Genomic DNA, 21,631 nt, shown 5'->3' with positions numbered 1-21,631 from the left:
TATTTTACCGAATACTACTTCTTTAGTGACAGTGATTATATTAAGTTCCTCCCTCCGTATAGCCCCGTGATTATCCACTATTGGGATGTTTTTAGTGTCTTCTACCGTGAAGACCGATACAAAATATTTGTTCCAACGTCTCTGCCATTTCCCTGTTCTCCATTATTAATTCCCCGGTCTCATCCTCTAGGGGACCAACATTTACTTTAGCCACTCTCTTCCTTTTTATGTACTTGTAGAAACTCTTACTACCTTTTTTATATTTCGTGCTAGTTTACTTTCATAATCTATCTTCCCTCTCCTTATCATTTTTTTTAGTCGTTCTTTGTTGGTTTTTAAAAGTTTCCCAATCCATGGCACTATTTTGAAGAAGAGGAGGGGAGTTATCACTGGTGTCTTGGCCAATATCTATCCCTCAATCAATATTATTTAAAAAACCAGATTATCTGGTCATTATCACATTACTGTTTGTGGGAGCTTGCTGAGTGCAAATTGGTGCTGCGTTTCCTCCATTACAACAGTGACTACACTTCAAAAAATACTTAATTGGCTGTAAAGTGCTTTGGGATGTCCGATAGTTGTGAAAGGCACGATAAAACTTCCAAGTCTTCTTTCCTTCCTTCCTTCCTTCCTTCTTTTATTACGACAGCCTCAATCCTCCACTGCTGATCCTACCATCCCACTGAACAGTATACTAGTGAAGCAATGACATAATTTACAATTAAAAAATATATATATATTCTTTTGCCACTTGTACAGTATATGATTCCAATTGAGATTTCTCATTCCTGTGTATAGGGAGGAAAAATCCCATTATATATCTGTCTCCTTTGTGAGGCAGTTTCTTCTCCAGTGCTCAGCTGCAACAGAGAGCACATCAATTGTGCACCTAATTGCTAACTTGTGCTTCTTAATTAAAGTCTATTGGTTGTCTCATGATGTAGAGAATTGCACTTTGTGCCAATGCACGCAGAAGCAGAGAATATTTATCCAAGATTAGAGATAATTCAGTCATTTTTGCACTATAACAAAAATTGAATTATCCCAATCATTTAAACTAAGCAACGTAAATAACAAAGCAAAGTACAAAATTAATCTTAATAAAAATAAGTGATCACATAATTTGAATGAAATGACGTTGAAATGAGAATAGAGTGTACCGCACACAGAACAAATCCAGCAACAGTGAGGGACTGATCTCCCATAGGGTATCAAACAATCCCAACACCAAAAAATTAAACCCTTTCACTAAAATTCAGGCTTTGTCCATATCGTCTATTGTAGATGAGTGAAAATTTACTTCAAAAAAACACGTGCAAAAAATATAGCAGACAAATACAGTATTTATGATGTTGGCTTTATCTCATTAGCACATTGCTGTTTTAGCCATTTTTCATACACCACTTGACATGCATCATGTAGTATGTGCCAATATTAAAAAATTGCAAACTATGCTATGATATATTTAGCCCAAAATAATTAGGACCACCAGAGCTGTGAGAATCTCAAACTGTCATAATAATACTACAATTGATCAATAGAAAAAGAGTCAATGTTATTACTAGGACTTTATTTTTGCTGCAAAAGGTTGCACATTAAATATGTCCCATTGCCAAAGTCAGTGTTATTCAATCTTTTTGAAGCTGGGGGCCAGATACACGTGTCAAAACCAGTCAGTGGGCCGCATGTGATTCAGCAGAAATGTGATCTCCATACACATCAAAGTAATACCCCCAAAAATGGCCCCTCATGCACGAAAAAAAATCAAAGCCTCCTCTAACTTTTCTCACCCTCCTCCTCTATTCCCGCAGCCTCCCATTCCGCTCGAGCTTGCAAACTTGCCAGCTTAAACTCTTTACATTTCCTGACCCGGAGGGCTGACAAAAGGCCGATTCCTGATTGGTGCAAAATCCACCAACCAGGGAGCAGCTTTTACCATTCCTTCAGGTCCAAGAATTTTAAAGAGCTGAAGGTATAAAAAAAACCGTAGTGCACAAACAAAGAAGGATCCAACAGAGGCTTTGTGTGCCAGTTTAAAGGAGCTCAGAGGCCGAGTTTTGCTCATGATCTACGTGCTATTGCAAGACCTCGAATGGTTTAACGTTCTCAGGCAGTGCACTGGTTAGGATGTTTGCTGAAAACTCGATTGTGTGTTATTTTTAGTGCAGTGGCTAACCCGTCCAAAATAAACCATAGGTTTTCAATCTGTACTCTGCAGGTGGATCCCAGGCGTCAATGGGGTAATCGGATTTCTGTCCACCTAGGTCCTGACATACCATTCGCTGCGGGGAGAACATATTGAGAACACTGTATTCTATACTTGTTCTATATTTGCTGACTTTCTAGCACATTACTTCTATTGCTGTACGTGAATTTAAAAAAATCATTTTCTGCAATGATACCACTATTTTCCTGCCACGACAGCTGCCACGGTATTTGACATTATGACAGGGATTCCTCCAGAGTGGGTCAAAACTTACAAGGAGTCGCACCGTCACCCCTCAATAAACTTTGAAAATCATGACAGAAATGGGTTAACAACTGAATTTAAATAGTGCAGAAAGGAATTGTACATTAGCCAGAGAACATTAAATGCCGCCCCCATTTGAAGGTCTGTACGTTTGTCATGCGGCAACACCGAAACAGTTCGCCCTGTGATTGAAAAACAAAGCTTCAATACCATGCAAATTACAAGCCGCATTTTACCTGAAAAATAAACCAACCGCTGACATCAGGACAAAACAGTCCCTTTGCCTTCAACTCCATGATGTGTGAACAATAGAGCAACAGTGGGCCTAATGAGATGATGCCAGATTCATGAATGCTGCATTTTCCATACAGCTCGGCAGTCTTTTTGCAATGGTTATTTAAATCCCTGTTCACTGTCATTTACTCTTTCAAGCAAAAAATTACACTTTCGAACCTTGCCGGTGTCCTTTACTTATAGACTTGCCCTTCACCTTAGTACCTCAATATATTTAAAAAACGCACAAAAAAATGAGAAAACACTGTAGTTTGTCAAAAATAAGAGCCAGAAAAGCGAGCTGTAAAGGTAAAGCAGTTCATTTCTCCTACCTTCGCCGCCTACCTAATTACACAATCACAATGCTTTTCAACATGTCCATTTTTTTTTACCTGATGTAATTTATCCCTTGTTTGTCTATGTGTATGCTTCATTATCTTCTTGTCATGCCAGTTGCAGGTGTTTGCAACTTTCTCCAAACAGGTCGTGTAATTGAGACGTAGAGAAAATTGCTGCAGTAATCCTGGAAAAATAGGCAGGCTTGTAATTGTTTCATCGTCAAATGCTTCATTTTCCAATAATCTGAAGAGGAATACTGTATCATTTTGCTGTGCAACCCTATTATTGAAACTTCAATCTCAATTTTGCTATTGTCAAGCAAAGCAAAGAACAAGAATCCACTCTAACAAAAGTGACTTCCTTTCTACGGTGACCTCACAAACAGAGAGATGTATGGCTGGTGTGAAACAGTGGGTGCCAAGGCTAAGAGAAATATAAGGAAAGACTTGCAATTATATAGCGCCGTTCACGACCTCAGGACGACCCAAAGTGCTTTACAGCCAATGAACTACTTTTGTAGTGCAGTCACTTTTGTAACGTAGGAAACGCGTCAGCCAGTTTGTGCACAGCAAGCTCCCACAAACAGCAATGTGATAATGACCAGATATTCAATTTTTTTTACTGATGTTGATGGAGGGATAAGTATTGGCCAGGTCCAACGGAGATAACTCCCCTGCTCTTCTTCGAAATAGTGTCATGGGATCTTTTACGTCAACCTGAAAGAGCAGACGCGGCCTCGTTTTAACATTCATTCTTCTGACCTTCTGACAGAGGCAAGCCTGCTACCAACTGAGGCACGGCTGACACAAAAAAGCCCAAACGGAAGGGTTATGAGGAAGCATTTTCAGACAGGAATGGATACGGAAAGGAAAAGAAATTGTGAGAGGGAGAAGAGTCCAAGAGAATAAGGGTGGAGAGGCAGCGATCTGAATGGGTTGTGATTTGTGGAGCGTAGAAGCGGGGGAACCATTAGTGAAATTGAGGTTTAAGGTGATAAATGTGGTGATTTAGGCTTGGACAGCTGTGGGGAAGAGATAGTGGCATTGGTGTATGATATAATTTACCAAGAAATAGAAATTGGTGTCAATGGAGATCAGTGTCACTGTACTCCAGTCAGTATAAGAAACAGAACATGCAACAGAATTCTCAATGACATCCGTGCAGTATTATTCAGCACTTGACATTAACACTGCACTAGTTAACTAGAAATGGACCAGTGAGAGTAGAAGAATGAGTGGCTGAATGTACCAGTGAATACTTTCCACTGTTAATATGCACTGCAGTTCCAAAAAAAAGAAACCCTTCATAATGGACTTTCACAATCTATATTCAATAAATCTGAAATATAGAAACATAGAAAATAGGTGCAGGAGTAGGCCATTCGGCCCTTCGAGCATGTACCACCATTTAATAAGATCATGGCTGATCATTCACCTCAGTACCCCTTTCCTGCTTTCTCTCCATACTCCTTGATCCCTTTAGCCATAAAGGCCATATCTAACTCCCTCTTGAATATATCCAATGAACTGGCATCAAAAACTCTCTGCGGTAGGGAATTCCACAGGTTAACAACTCTCTGAGTGAAGAAGTTTCTCCTCATCTCAGTCCTAAATGGCTTACCCCTTATCCTTAGACTGTGTCCCCTGGTTCTGGACTTCTCCAACATCGGAAACATTCTTCCTGCATCTAACCTGGCCGTCAGAATTTTATATGTTTCTATAAGATCCACTCTTATCCTTCTAAACTCCAATGAATAAAGGCCCAGTCGATCCAGTCTTTCCTCATATGTCAGTCCAGCCATCCCGGGAATCAGTCTGGTGAACCTTCGCTGCACTCCCTCAATAGCAAGAACGTCCTTCCTCAGATTAGGAGACCAAAACTGAACACAATATTCCAGGTGAGGCCTCACCAAGGCCCTGTACAACTGCAGTAAGACCCAGGAAAAGGACAGTATAAATAGACACTCCGGTAAAAGAACCTGAAAAAGTATTTCTATGAAGATAAAGTAAGTGCACTTTAAGTTTCTATTATGTTGGCAGGCCAGTTGTTAGTGAGCCAGTGCCTTTTCCCCACTACTGGCTGAGTGGTCTAAAGATTCCGTTGCTTTAGTTAAAGGTCTGTTATAAACTACCTGTATTTGCTATTTAAAACATATATGTAAAAAATAAAAATTCCGTTTACACTCAAATGATATAAAGCAAGGGAAAGGAATGGCTGGAGGACAAGCTACTACTGTGAATTAGATTCCTTGCTGGATTTTGGCCAAATATCATGGCTGCGATGCTCAATCACACACTGATTCAAGACTACACATATTTTTGTGATGCATCGTTGGCCCTTTATTATAGTATAAATAACCCTGGTCAGAAAGTTATCTCAATTCAAATAATCCATTAGACAACTTATAAGAGGCCAGAAACTCGCCAAATGTTCACTTATCAAAGCCTAGATACATTAACTCAAAAAAATACAGTGCTATGCTCACTTGCATGGATATATGGCTACAAATAGGGGAAAAAAAGCCTGACTATGCCATTTGGATAGGGATCACTCAAGTGCAACTGTAGAAAATTGCGGTAATTAATGCTAGATTGAGCGAGAACTGCATCAATTCATTTTTTCACAGATGACTCTGGGAACAAAAATCAGGGCTTGACAGACTGAATTTGATCAAAGATGTTTGGTTCACCTTGATTTTAAAACATGAAGTTTTCCCAGAAGTTTTGATGCTAGGACTTCCCGACAGTTCAAAGGGTAAATATGCCATGTAGTTTGATAATGTGCCATACAGGGGCATCCCAGATTCAACTGCGGATCTGACTCTGCCAAGTTAAGTATAACCACAGTAGAGACATCACAATTAGCCTCACTGTTGCTAGTTAGCGAGAGAAAAAAAGTCAGCATCCTACTCCTGGTGGCTATCCGGTAACACCAGCCACCCTTTACTGGAAGTGCATTTATGTGAACATTTGGTGAAAGGATAAGATCACAGTGATCCTAATCCTATCCTCACCTAATGTCCACACAAATGCAGTGATCACCAGTAATCCTACATAAGAACATAAGAAATAGGAGCAGAAGTAGGCCATAAGGCCCCTCGAATCTGCTCCGCCATTCAATAAGATCATGGCTGTTCCGATCATGGACTCCTTCTGCAGTCCAAGAGCCTGTTGATGTCCAGGCTCATGTGAAGAATGGTATTGGAGGGCTGCTTATGCCCATGGAAAAATAATCTTGCCTTCAGTGAAAATGGTTACTAGTGCAGTAAAAAAAGAAAAAAACAAGCTGTACTACAGCAAACCATTTATTGTATTAAGGAATCATTATTAACATGTCTGTTTAATCCATAGTTGCAAGGCTGGTAGGATGAGCCTACTTCTATGCCTGGTATCAGACAGATGCGTATGAAGCATTCTATTTTGGCATTGGAGATTCCGTTAACTAAAATGGGTGGCAATCAGATTATTCTTTACTTCCTGGGCTAATGCTATATCACTTTCTGCTCGTGAAGACAACTGGAGTCCTTTATTTTCCATAGCCATGGAATGACCATGTCTGGTACGGTCATGCAACAGACTACAATCATTCTGTACACTGCCACTGGCTTTAATGCAAAACCCTCCACCTGAGTGATCAAGGCATTCTTGAGAACACCAAATTTTTTCGGCATGATGGGATGTGGAACGTGCCATGCCCGGTTCTGGCTTTGTTCTGACGCCAGCTGTGGATTGTGAAAGGGCATGATGAGTCATGTTTCCAGGCTGTAGCCCAATTCCTGAATAACCAGGCTTCAAATCAGCCATCATATTCAAATGTCATAGCCAGAGGCGACTGACTGGCTGAGTAAGGAACTGAGGATTGATTCCAGATATTGCACATTCATCTGCAAGATTCTTCGCTGGACATCACAGACCACCTACAGATTGACTGAATTGAAGACTCCGCGGTTTATACTTACAAAAGGATTGTCTGTGGGCACCCTATGAGTGTGGTTAATGATACCCAAGATCTTGGAGATGGCAACAATGGCAAAGACATTTTGTTGTTTTTCTCAAACTATTGCTGCAAACATTATGGAAATGAAATGATTGAACCTGTAACTTTTCTGGAACAGTGAATTAGTCATGTCCTGAATACAGGTGGACATTTCTCATTGTTATGGTGATCAGAACATGTCAGTGGTGAACAGATTCAGAACAGGTGTGATCTTCAGACACAGGCAGAGCAATTGAAACACATGGATCCTTAAATCTTCTACCATTTAACACACTCCAGTAATTGCCTCACTGTGGACGCTCAACCTGCTGAAATACTGCTCCATGGTTAGTCCTAGGTATGGCACTGCAGATCCTCTCCTTCAGATATGCTTTTTCCCCTTAAAGTTCTGTGCTTGTATGTCCTCATTTATTTTTCATCATCTCCGCCATCACAAAGGATGCTGGTAGCTACAACAGCATGTTGTGGTCTTCTTGCTGTTTGGTGATGACTTTGTCCTGTTTGCTTTAGCTCCATGCTGGACTTACAGAACATAATGGTCCTTTAAGGTTATCAGAAACTGCAATTTTACCAAATGAATCTGATCTCCTACTCAATCAGCTTAGTTGGTGTTTTCACGACATCTTTGCAAATCCATTTCTGACAACTGAGATCTAGGTCAGTAACCTCCGTCCACAAAGAAGTGCACAATTTTGCCGTTTCTGGGTGCTGCTAGACCATCAGAAACATTACAGACAGCTATCCCAGAGCTGTGCAAATCTGCATACTAACAGTTTGAAGGAGGTATATATTTCAAACATATGAATGTGGGTTCAAAAGTGAGACATATTAGAAATGAGTAGGTTTATTATGACATGAAATGGAAAGTAGTTAAGTCTGTCTTCACAATACACTGAGAGTGCAGCGATTTGAACACAAAGTCTGAGGCTAGTACTGTCAATGAAAGCACATTTCTCCAGAGGGATTAGCACTGAGAAGACTCAGTAATATAATGACCATCCCGCTTAATATTAACACATCATGGTGGAACTGACAGGAGGCAATTAAATCAGCTCCTGAGAAAAACGTGCAGAAGAAAGCTATTACATTCTTATACTAAATCATTCTGAATGAAATAAAATGCATTTTAAGAAAGAAAACATCACTATCAGGGTGTAGCATCATGTTGAAGTACCAGTCCACTGTGCTACTCAGTAAGCGGTTGACAGTTGTGATTCCCCTACATAATGACTTCCTAATCTCAGTTGAAAGAGCTGTTGAAAGGAGGCCAGGCACTCGACCTACTGGGAAAGAGGAATGAAAGAAAATCAAATGGCTGTTGGCTACTCGCACACCTCTTAGCAGCTGCTCTTACAGCCTGGTTGGCTGGCTCCTGAGAAATCCAAACCAGATCAGTAGGTCACTTCATTCCAATGATATGCAATGGAAAGTGGTCAAGTCCCTCTTCACAATTCACTGAGAGTGCAGTGAGTTGAATTTTGAGTCTGAAGTCAGAACTGTTCATGAGAACAACATTCTCCACAGGACAGACTTGATTTCAGATTTGCAATTCTGTTGGCATTCCATGTTAAGTTCCACCTCAGTGTTGTGACTCTGGACATCAGGGTTGTAGATGTCATGGTGGCCTATGTTGCAGTTCAAATTCAGGGCAATGACACTCAAACCCTGTGTCATCCGTATCTTAAGTAAAACATAGTACTGTCACACAGAATAACCATTTAAAGCATAATTCATCTTTAAGTTCCCCGAGGCACCCATATGAAGTAAAAGACAGTTTGACTAATCTGGATGAAGAAAGATTAATGCTTTTCAAATTTAAGCCATGAAATGTTGCTGGGTATAGATCTTAAATATGGAGTTGCACTTTTGTCTTCTGATATTTGAACTCACATTACAATGAACAATTTACCTGGATCAACTTTTATTTTTCTTAGAATGTCAAAACTATTTTAATCGCTTCCTTTCCTTTTGAAATGCTGCATGGTGTAGCACATGAAGGTATATCAATTCTATGACTAGGATGTGAAGTACGACAAGGCATTCTTGAATGATAGGAATTTAGTATGCAACGTGTTGTAAATACTTCTTGCTTAGATCAGTAGTGTTCTCAGGTCTCTGATAGAAAGTCGCATTTGTAATCCCATGGAATCGCTCTGTTTCCACTGGACAACCGCCGGCGGCACACCCACTGATACACTGACCCTCGAACAGCTCCTGGATTGCCCCCTCGACACAGCTTTCTGTCAACTTGGAAATTGGTTCATTGATTCTCCAAACTGACCACTTCATCCCACCACTGGACCTCAAAGACTTTAACTTCGGACTTTCTCAAATGACCTCCTACCTGTCCTCTGTTTACGACCAGGAAACAAGTCTTTCCTAATCTCTATCATGCCTATGTAGTCTAAGTTGCCTCTATGCCCATTTACATGTGCATTTTGGCTGCTGCTCTCGACCTAAGCCAATGACATATTTTGTTTTATTTCCACCTGGCCCCTACTGGGCCTTCTCTCCTCTCTCCTCCCTCCCTGTCACCTAGTTATGCTACCTTTCATTTTTTCCCTCTCAGGTACTTTGCCCCACCCATCTCTATCTCAACCCATCACTATTCTCCTGCCTTCTGAATCTCATGATGCTATCCCAGGCTTGAATCCCCTTTGGATTAAACCCATAGTTAACCCCTGCCTAGGACTTCCCCGAAGGCCTCATTGAGGAAGCCATCATTGTCTTCTTCAGAACATAAGAAATAGAAGCAGCAGCAGTCCATTTGGCCCCTCGAGCCTGCTCCGCCTTTCATTAAGATCATGGCTGATCTAATCTTGGCCTCAACTCTATTTCCCTGCCCACTTCCCATAACCCTTGACTCCCTTATCGTTCAAAAATCTGTCTTTCTCCACCTTAAATATATTCAATGACCCAGCCTCTACAACTCTCTGGGGTAGAGAATTCCAAAGATTCATGACCCTCTGAGAGAAGAAATTCCTCCTCATTTCCATTTTAAATGGATGACCCCTTATTCTGAAACTATGTCCCTAGTTCTAGATTTCCCCACGAGGTGAAACATCCTCTCTGCATCCACCCTGTCAAGCCCCCTCAGAATCTTATACGTTTCAATAAGATCACCTCTCATTCTTCTAAACTCCAATGAGTATAAGCCCAACCTGCTCAACCTTTCTTCATAAGACAACCCTTTCATCTCAGGAATCAACCTCATGAATCTTCTCTGAACTGCCTCCAATGCAAGTATATCCCTCCTTAAATAAGGAGATCAAAACTGTTCGCAGTAACTGTACTTATGAGCAGCTACGCTATCCTTTTCTCTTATCGACCTTCCCACCCAGTGCACCTACTGGGGGCTAATCTTGCCAACCTCTTTCCCATCCCGCTCACTCTACCAACCACTGCCCCTTTGGACTCTGTCGGGGATCAAGAATCACCACCCATTTCTGCATTTCCATCCAGAAAGTCCATTGTCAATCTTATTGTGGACGATTGTCTTGTCATCATCGCTTTCACTGAAACTTGACTCACAGGTGAAGTCTGCCCGCCTGACGATACTATATTGAAGCTATTTCTCAGCCTCTGCTAGTAATGCCAGCTCCAAACTGAACAGAATGATGTTTATAGCCACTTGTAGACTGACCCATTTCCCAAAGAGCAATGTGTGTTACAGTCCAAGGACAAAATTGGTGAGCTCACAATTGTGTCTGTCACTATATCTCATTCAGAGGCTCGGTCAAGGTAAGGATCAGCTGGGGCTGGGTTGCGGTATCTCTGTTTCTAAAATAAGTTTTAAAGCAACTCAGTGCCCTCAGAAGGATTTGATGGTATGGTAATAATATAGATATTTTTTAAATATTCATTTTCAGAAGCTCTGTGAGAAAGATAAATCATTATTACAATTTGATTTTGGTATTAGAGTTACCACAATAACAACAATTTGTATTTATACGACTGTTATAAAACAAAATTTGACACTGAGCCACATAAGGAGAAATTAGGGCAGACGACCCTAAACTTGGTCAAAGAGGTAGGTTTTAAGGAGCGGCTTAAAGAACGAAAGAGAGGCAGAGAGGTTTAGGGAAGGAATTGCACAATTTAGGGCCTAGGCAACTGAAGGCACGGCGACAAATGGTTGAGCGATTAAAAGCAGGGATGGTCAAGAGGATCAGGTATCTAGTGCGGGGGGGGGGGGGGGGGTGGGTGGCGGAGGATATTGTGGGGGTTGGAGGAATTAATTCTCGATTGGCTTTAGGAAGCTGGTTCAATCTTCTACTTAATGAGGAAAAGGTCCCCCATCCCTCTCCGTCCCATTGCCAATTCCCAACAAGCAGCTTTCATGTTAGCAATATCACTATTCAGTGGAACAAGATGAGTTTTATCCACCACCACCACACCCAGGAAACTGCCCGCTGAGGTGTGAACTTCCGACAATGTTTCACATTGCTCACAGTATAAGTCCAAGCAACGGTATTCTCAGGTGCAGGTAAATGAATTTATTCAATGCAAATATATAATTGCACAAGTAGGTAAAGGATTGCCACTTTGCAGCTTCACTAATGGTTAGTTGTTTAGTTTCTTATAATAATCTAAAAAGAAACAGATTTTATTTGTTTGTGCATGTGCAAGAATAATGTAAATTGTCATGTTCTCATTGGAAAGAGAAGTGCAAGAGGTGATATGATTTCCGTTTATAGGATTGTAAAAGGACTAGATAATGTAGATCATGATGAGCTATTTCACCTTGTCCAGAACATTAGATCCAGAGGACATGGCCTGCGTTTGAAAGGGGGTAAATTCCAAACTAATCTGCGGAAACAATAGATTTGCAGCCAATCTATGGAACAGACTCTCTCGGGGGAAGGTGGAAGCAGTTAGTATTGATTCATTCAAATGCAAATTAGAGAGATGTCTTTCAGAACATAACATTTTGTGATACGGTATATGAGTAAGTTGAGACATGGGGCTGGATTTTCCAGTCTCCTGCGCTCCGGGTTTCGTCCCGCAGCGGCGGAAGTGCTGCACCCGGTGTGTAACGCCTCTGGTTGAGACACCGGCACGAGTTTGACTCCTGCCTGACCAGTCTGCCCGGAGGTGCACCTGCTGTGACTGCTCTGACTTCTGGGAAATCAGAACGGTCCTACGATCCGTCGGCGAAGAGGGGAGTAATGGACTCCTAAGGTGAGTGCGATTGTTTTTTCTTTTAATTTTTTTCTGCGATTTGTGTTATGGTGACGTGGGCAATGTTTTGGGAATATTTTTGTGTTTTTTTTTCTCCCTGCCCGCCCCCGCAGATGTCTCTCGGAGCGCTCCCGGCCCGGCTCTTTAGCTAGGGAATTTCCCATCCTTGCACCACGAGAGGTGTACAACGCCTCCCTTAGCGCTGCGCCCCCTGACACAGGGCCCAGATGCCCAAACATAAATACTAAAGCGCAAACTGTTCCCGGCCGCTAACTTTGCCGCCATTATCGCCCCATAAACATAAAAGCCTAAAATCCAGCCCATGAAGTGTTAAGTTTAGCATGCTTAGGAGGGAAAAGCTGACTTTGGACCTATGGGGCTGGATTTTCTGGTCCTTTGCGCTCCGGGTCTCGCCCCGGAGCGGCGTGAATTGGGGCGGTGAGGTCTCCTGCGCCCCGTCGGGAGCTTCGGGTCGGGTTTTGCGGCAGTGCTGCTAGCCGCGCCAGGTGTGCAATGCCTCTCGTTGCGACACCGGTGCGAGTTCTGACTCACACCTGACCCCTACGCCCCGAAGCGTGCTTCACGATGACCACCAGGTAAACCAGAGCAGTCTAGCCATGCCATCGGTAGTGAGGTAGAGGTAGGAAAAGTACAGACAACGTAAGTGCGAGTGTTTATTCTTTTATTTATTTTAGCGATGTGGGGGGATGGGCAATGTTTTTGGAATGATTTTGTGAGGTTTTAAAAAAAAAAAAATTTCCTGCCCCCAAGGCTTCTCTCGGGGCGCTCCCAGTCCAGTACTTTAGTTGGCGAGGTTCCCACTTTGCGCCACAAAAGTAGTACAACACCTCTCTTCACGCTGCACGAGAGCGCAATCTATTCCCGACCGGTAACTTTCCCGCCCCGAAAATGATAAAACTTAAAATCCAACCCATGGTTCCCAAAGCTCTCCATCACTGGGGGTTTGCCTCATGTCATGTCTGGGTCTGTTGTAGGCTAATTAATAAGAGATTGATTGCTATAATTAGTCAACAACTCCATTATCGTTGTATCTTGGGACTACCAGGATGGTAGAAGATGAACTATATGGACCGTGGTCTTTTTTCATCGATGTTCCTAAGAAAAAGTTCTTTCCAATTGATAAGGAAAAGCAGATGCTGACTTTTTCCAAAATTGCCTGCACTAAAACATTTTTCACACATTTGTATAAGAGAGGCACACTTAATGACAGATGCCTTGAGATGGTTTCTCGAATATGACATTTTTTGTCTGTTAAATTAACATGGACATTAACTAATTTATTTTAAACATTGTTTAAATTAACATATGCTAATAATCAAAGAGCCTAATTACAAGGCAATAAATTATTATCGACATATAGACTGCTGTCAGAACCAAGAAGGCTCCTTCAGCCAACCATTTTTAAAGGTCTTTTTAGCTCACACATTAATCCTGAAACATTATTATTGCCAATAATGAAAATGTCAGGAGTAACTTAATCATAAAAGTGTACAGCACGGAAGGAGGCCATTTCGGCCCATCGTATCCATGCTGGCCAACAAGAGGCTATTCAGCCTAATCCCATTTTCCGGCTCTAGCCCTGCAGGTTACGGCACTTCAGGTGCACATCCAAGTATTTTTAAATGTGATGAGGGTTTCTGCCTCTACCACCCTTTCTGGCAGTGAGTTCCAGACCCCCACAATCCTCTGCGTGAAGAAATCTCCCCTCAAATCCCCTCTAAATCTTCTACCAATTATTTTAAATTTATGCCCCCTGGTTGTTGACCCCATCTGCTAAGGGAAATAGGCCCTTACTATCCACTATATCTAGGCTCCTCATAATTTTATACACCTCAATGAGGTCTCCCCTCAGCCTCCTCTGTTCCAATGAAAACAAATCCAACCTATCTAATCTGTCCTCATAACTTAGATTATCCACTCCCGGCAACATCCTCATAAATCTCCTCTGTACCCTCTCCAGTGCAATCACGGCCTTCCTGTAATGCGGTGACCAGAACTGCACGCAAAACTTCCAAAACTCTGAAACTTGGGATCATCCAAAACTCTGCTGCCCATGTCCTAACTCGCACCAATTCCCATTCACCTATCACCCCTGTCTTCACTGACATACATTGGCTACATTGTGGGCCTCCCCGACCTGTGTGAGAACACCAGCGCAGGTCGGGGCTATAAACAGAACTGGACGGCGGGCCCTGGAACATTGTGGGCCACCCCAACCTATGTGAGAACACCACCGCAGGTCGGGGCTATAAATAGAGCTGGAGTGCCGGACCCTGGAACATCGTGGGTGAAGATGCGGCGAATGAGGGCATGGGGCCCAGAAGAGCCAAGGGTCAGGGGCAGCACGGGCCTGCCCACACTGCAATATGTGTGCGCACTAGGCCCGTGCAGCAGAGCAGGTCTCCAGTTGTCCTGGTTCAATCCTTGCCACTGGATAAAGGTCTGGCTCTGTCGAGCCCATGTGGTGGCTGATATGCAACGGTCACCACACATTAAAAAAATCCACGCATAGGCATCTTCCACCCCCTCAATTGGGGTTCAGGACTGGAATGGCGGGTCCTTCATTGAAACATCTGTAAACTCTTGTGGAAGCAAGTCATCCTCGTTTGAGAGACCGCCTATGATGATGATGCAGTACTCCAGCTGAGGCCTAACCAGTGTTTTATACAATTCAAGCATAACCCCCCTGCTCTTGTATTCTATGCCTCGGCTAATAAAGGCAAGCATTCCATATGCCTTCTTAACCAACTTAGCTACCTGGCCTGCTACTTGCAGGGATCTGTGGACATACACTTCAAGGTCCCTTTGTTCCTCTACACTTCTCAGTATTATACCCTTTAATGTGTATTCCCTTTCCTTGTTAGCCCTCCCAAAATGCATTACCTCACACCTCTCTGGATTAAATTCCATTTGCCATTGGTCTGCCCACCTGACCAGTACATTGATATCTTCCTGCAGTCCACAGCTTTCTTCTTCATTATCAACCACACAGCTGATTTTAGTATCATCTGCAAACTTCTTAATCATACCCCCTATATTCAAGTCTAGATCATTGATGTATATCACAAAAAGCAAGGGACCTAGTACTGATCTCAACGGAACCCCACTGGAAACATCCTTCCAGTCGCAAAAACTCCCATCAACCATTACCCTTTGCTTCCTGCCTCCGAGCCAATTTTGGATCCAACTTGCCACTTTGCCCTGGATCCCATGGGCTTTTACTTTTGTGACGAGTCTGCCATGTGGGACCTTATCAAAAGCTTTGCCAAAATTCATATACACTACGTCATACACTTTGCTTTCATTGACCTTCCTGGTTACCTCCTCGAAAAATTCAATCAAGTTAATTTAATTGCTGTACTATTAATGCAACATGTCAAAAACAAATAAAATGGTTAAATTAAATAATTTTAAACATTGTTCTTCTACTGGACCATCTTCCCTTCTTCCCCATCCTCTCTTTCCACCATTCCTCTCCTGCTTTTCCTCATCTTCACAATCCTCTTCAAAATTGACCTCTTTGAAGGTACATTTAGTCATTTCCCCAAACTTCGCCTCTATGTTCTGCCCGGTGTCTACCTTACTCCTGTAAAACCTCTTTGAATGTTTAATTGTGTCAAAGGCACTATTTGAATCTAAGCTGTTTAGCCACACCAAAAAAAAAGATAATTTATCCTGTTTGTGGGACCTTGCTGTGTACAAACTGGCTGCTGCATTTGCCCACCTGTTGTAAGTTCAAAAGTACAGGTTGGACCTCTCTGGTCCGGGACTCTCTGGTCCTGAAACATCCGTGGTTCGGCATCAGCTGGGCCTGAAGGAGAGGAGGGTTTATTTTTTTTAAAGTTTCAATTGGCTGGAGCAGCTGTCAGTCAGTGAGTGTGTTCGGCGATTGGCTGGAGCGGCTGTCAGTCAGTCAGTGAGTGTGTGCGTGGGTGCTGAGGGAACCGCCCCACAGGCTGCCAGTATGCACACACACACAGGAGCCCGCACGCTGTCGACAGGTACCGGTAAGCGTGACCTTCCGTGGTTCAGAAAATTCTCTGTTCCGGCACAGGTCAGGTCCCGAGGGTGCTGGACCAGAGAGGTCCAACCTGTAATTCTTTGGCTGTAAGGCTCTTTGGGATGTATCAAGCACACAAAAGACACTAGAAAAATGAAAGTTCTTTCTTTATTTCTTAATCTAACGTAATGTAATCTATTTATTCTGACTACTTTTTACTCTTTTCAAAACCCTGTTCGTCCTTTGGCCAATTTTCTCCCCTCCCTTCCTGAAGGCATTGTCTTGTTTTAATTCATTCACGGGGTGCGAAGGTCGCTGGCAAGGCCAACATTTATTGCCCATCCCTAATTGCTCTCCAGAAGCAGGTGGTGAGCCGCCTTCTTGAATACAACCGAATGGCTCGCTAGGCCATTTCAGAGGGCAGTTAATAGTCAACCTAGGATCACAGTATATGGGATAACATTACAAGTAAAACCATAACCTGTTAGACATGGAAAAATAAAGCAACTGAACAAAGCTAAGTATCACGAAGTAGTTAAAACATCTCAAGCTAACAACGTTTTGCATAGGTTTGATTGGTATACACTGTCCACCAGGCCCCACAATAGCTTTATAACACTGTTCTTCTCCAGTCAGTATTTTCCAGGTAAGCAGCATTTGGTACCCAATATTATCATTTTTAAAAATTCATTCACAGGATGTGGACATCGCCAGCAAGGCCAGCATTTAATGCCATCCCCTAATTGCCCTCGAAGATGGTGGTGAGCTGCCTCCTTGAGTACAACAGCGTGGCTTGCTAGGCCATCTCAGAGGGTAATTAAGAGTCAACCACATTGTTGTGGGTCTGGAGTCACATATAAGCCAGACCGGGTAAGGACGGCAGATTTCCTTTGTTAAAGGACATTAGTGAACCAGATGGGTTTTGAGGACAATCAGCTAGTTTCAAGGTCACAATTACTGATACTAGCTTTTTATTCCCGATTTATTTAATTGAATTAAAATTCCCCAGAAGCTGTGGTGGGATTTGAATTCATGTCCCTGGATCATTAGTCCAAGCCTCTGGATTACTAGTCCAGTAACATAATCACTATGCTACCGTACTCATAAGTCTGCCTGATGCCCAGTAAGCCATCCATTCCCCAGCTGCCATGTTTTGTACTAGTGAAAACCATTCTCAAATTGTTGGCAGGTTGACATCTCATCGGTGTCATAATGGCAGCACTATTAACCTAACCCACCAATCAAGAAATTGATAAAGTTGGGTGCAATGCTGGTATTACATTGCGCTAGATTTTACTCTCCACTTAAGTTCCACCCGATCCTTTGGGTTTCTCACCTGGTGAGGTAGATTAAAATTACCCCCAATATATCTCTTCTGATTAGTTATATCACATGATAACTACTATTGGAGAAAAGTCACGCAGGTTAGCTTGTTCAACCATCCAGAAAAACAGACCATCCCACCCTCTCCCTCCCCACATCCCAATCTCAGCATTCAACTGTCTCGTAAATGATTCCAATGTTTTACTTTCACTACCTTAACTGAAAACCCATTCCAAGTGTTGTGAAGAAGGACTTACTTCCATTCCTCCTTCTTTATTAAATAGGGAGAATCTCCCAAAAACAGCAGCAATAGGACAACGGAAACTGCCAGCGCACTTGGCCTGTAATTATGGCCGGGTAGCCCCTTCAGAATCTTAGAATCGTAGAGATCTACGGCATAGAAGGAGGCCATTTGGTCCATCGTGTCTGTGCCAGCCGAATAAGAGCTAGCCAGCCTAATCCCACTTTCCAGCTCTTGGTCCAGAGCCCTACATGTTACAGCACTTCAAGTGCATATCCAAGTACTTTTAAAATGTGGTCAAGATTTCTGCCTCTACCACCCTTTCACGCAGTGAGTTCCAGACCCCCACCACTCTCTGGGTAAAAAAACATTCTTCTCAACACCACTCTAATCCTTCTACTAATTATTTTAAATCTATGCTATTTGGTTATTGATCTCTGTGCTGAGAGAAATAGGTCCTTCCTATCCACTTTATCTAGGCTCCTCGTAATTGTATATATCTATTTCGCCTTTTGTTTATTTTCTTGTATTCAAGCCAGGCCTTTTGCAACTTTAAATAAAATATATTTCATTTTTACCATGGATTCTAACAAAACGGCACATTTGGTTTAAAATTGCAACAAATGCATCATCTGAGTTTAGTTGACATACACAGGAAGAGTCTCTAAACAGGGGTAGTGAGCGGAAAAATGCAGTCTATAAAAAAATTAAGCAGTGAAACTGTAAACAATTATACACACACACACATGCACAACACTTTGAATACTGGGTTATATGTCTACAGTGTTACTAATACCTTTGTGCCACAGTGGAATCCTGTTATGTACAGAACACCTCTCAGTCCCAGAAAATTAACCCAGCTCGGGCATTATTGACGAAGCAGCAGAACCGGAATTTGGTGATAGTTTATATGTATGTTTCAATCTGCAGTTAAGACATTGGGGCCTAAATTCGTTAGTGCCTCCAAACCTCAGGCCTCAACGTCATAATTCAGGCGGGCTGCGAGCACCAATAAGATGCCCCGCGCATCTCACCTATCGGGGTCTAACAACGTTTGGCCTGCGCTAATGACTACAGGGTGGGCTGACTGTGGTTTGCAGTTGTTATGAGGCGCAAGGAGGAGCACAACATTTAGCAGTTCTGAACCGCCTTCAGTGGTCCCTTTAAGAACCAATGGTCAGGCAGCTGAAGATCCAGAAATACTAGTCGGAGCTTGCGATTATTCTAAACAAATTTAGGAATCCGGGTCTTAAATGGGCCTGCACTAATTTCAGGCAGCCGCCAGGGATGCCTAAGAAAAAGGCCCTGACCAATTTGCACCTGTAAAAGTGGAGCCACAAAGTGGAATTTAGGCACTATTGAATCAGACCGGCCAACATGAAGCAGTAGATTTTAAACTTTCCTGTATGCGGGATCTCCTACAAATATTGACATACTTCTGGGAACACCCAGCAATTACTGACAATCCACTGGGCACCTCTTTCAAATATTGGCACACTCCCTAGGACCCCTTGCAAATAGTAACACGCTCCCAGAAACACACTGCAAATGCTCACACAATTCCAGGGCCCTCTGACAATATTGATATACTCACAGAGGCTCCTGCAACTATTGTGACATTCCCTTCAAATATTCCAGGGTCCCCTTCCAGAGACTAACACGCTTCCGAGAACCTCATTCAAATATTGACACAATCCCAAGGGTCACTGGTGAATATGTACACTCTCCCAGCGGCCTCCCTGTAAGTATTGACACCCCAGGGCCCCTGCAAATATTGACACACTTCCAGGGATCTCCTGCCAATACTGACACACTTCCAGGGACCTCCTGCCAATATTGACACACCAACACCAGGACCCTTTAGAAACACTGACACATTCCTTAGGATCCCTTGCAAATACTGACACACTCCAGGGACCTCCTGCCAAATACTGACACACTACCACTAGGAACCGTGCAAATATTGACCCACCAACACCAGGGGCCCCCTATAATTACTGAGACATTGCCTTGGAACCTCTGCAAATACAGACACACTTCCAGGAAACCCACTGTCCCAACCTCTGAAGGGCAGTGAACGACCCAAAGGATGACAGTATTAAAGGTTGCAGAAAACCTTTTTTTGAAATAGCCAAACAGAAATAACATGCTAACAAGTCAACGGATAGAGAAAAACTAGAACATCAAACTCCAGGGATAACATGCGGAGATGGACAGAAATCTGATGACCTCCTGGATCTACAGATCCACAGATATCAAATCAAAAACCTGTGACATATAGAGGAAATATTAGGAATCTCAATCAAAATGAGCAAGAATACTCGAGTTTTCACGTCAATGTATGAAGCTCTGTTTGTTTGAATGAGGGGCATGTGTCAAAAGAAATCTGACATTGGAACCAAGATGTGTGTCGCTTCCAACCAGTAACACTTGGTAGGTCTAGTTGAGCGCAGAGACTGGACTGTATTGTATATAAATGATGCACATCATCTTATTTCATTGAGAAAACACTGTCGCTACCCAGTTGCTTTTCCCACTGTATCCAGCCTTTGTGATGCCCTACATATATATTTTTTTTATAAAAATAAAGTTTCTTGTGCAGCGCTGGGAGGGTACCAGCAAATAAGCACTGGCCCCTTTATCTTTTGATTCCCGATAAAACGATGCATCTTTAAAAAATCTCACAGTTGTGTTTTTAATGATTGTAATTAACACAGGCAAGAACCAGACCGATGAATTATTACGCATTTTGTGACTGCGGGAATGGAGTAGTTCAGGCTGCAATCAGTCATCACATGCCACTGCCTGCAGGTACACCCCCCACATTAAAATATTGTCTGCAGTACAGTACCTTCCCAATTCCTGTGCCACTGTGTAGTAATCTTCAAAGGCTATCTCTCTGTGGGATCCATCTATCCAATAATCGCAGCTTGTTCCAGACCTGGAGGCTGGCATGATGATCATGGATATCATCTATATTCTACACTGGTATTTTCTTCCAATCTTATTTGATATTCCTTTTTTTGTTGTTGTTGCTGTTGACATATAAAAGCTGGTCGTCCAATGCGATTTTATTTTTGCAGCACTCTCAATAAGAAAAATGCACCTGCAAATTTCTGTCATGCAATGGCCAGCGCTGGATTGAGCAACTATTGCCCCCCTATAAAAAATTATTCTGGTTTCAAAAAGCTTCAGAAAGATACACCTGCCGTCTTTTTGACACTGTCGAGGCACTCCGCCCACTCGCCGCTGATTGGTGCAATAACGTCCAGTGTTGGCCAGTGTTTAGCTGGTCCGCCTGCCAATCATCGGGTGCTACGGCAACCGGAGCTGGGAGGTGATTGACACTTGGCGGCGACCCTGTGCTCTTAAAGCTGAGGAGTTGCCAAACTGCAATTAAGTACATTTCTTATTATCAGATTTCACTGAAGGGAAAATAGCAGCTTATTTTTTTTAAAGGAAGTCTCGTTTGCTGGGTCTTGACAAAAAAATAAGTGCAGCATTTGCTCGCTGCTCTTAGCAGAAGTCATGTAGTTTTGCCAAACGTTATATTGTCAGGAACTGTGCATTCAGGGTGTCACTGATTGGGTAGAGTGCTGTTGAAGAATTGGATAGAATTACGTAGAATATACAGTATTGAAACATTTGGCTCAACCAGTCCATGCCGGTGTTTATGCACCACTCGAGCTTCTTCCACATCCATCTCTATCAGTATAACTCATGTCCCACATCCATCTCTATCAGTATAACTCCATGCGCCAGTGCAGCCTTCGGCCACCTGAGGAAG

General features: G+C 42.7%; 1 protein-coding gene across 2 annotated transcripts in view; it reads right to left on the bottom strand.

Moving 5' to 3' along the window:
- Window positions 1-21,039, bottom strand: part of LOC139228550 (calcium/calmodulin-dependent protein kinase type IV-like) — a 153,640-nt gene extending 132,601 nt beyond the window's left edge. For both annotated transcript variants that reach the window (XM_070859649.1, XM_070859650.1), the window contains exon 1: window positions 20,696-21,039. In XM_070859649.1, coding sequence (XP_070715750.1) covers window positions 20,696-20,817 — 122 coding nt within the window. In that variant the 5' untranslated portion in view covers window positions 20,818-21,039. The remainder of the gene's footprint in view (window positions 1-20,695) is intronic.
- Between the last annotated feature and the right edge of the window lie 592 nt (window positions 21,040-21,631).

Source organism: Pristiophorus japonicus, chromosome 18 (assembly GCF_044704955.1).
Source record: "Pristiophorus japonicus isolate sPriJap1 chromosome 18, sPriJap1.hap1, whole genome shotgun sequence".
Lineage (NCBI taxonomy): Eukaryota > Metazoa > Chordata > Chondrichthyes > Pristiophoridae > Pristiophorus > Pristiophorus japonicus.
The sequence above is the reverse complement of the archived record's forward strand: the minus strand, read 5'-3'. Positions and strand labels throughout refer to the sequence as shown.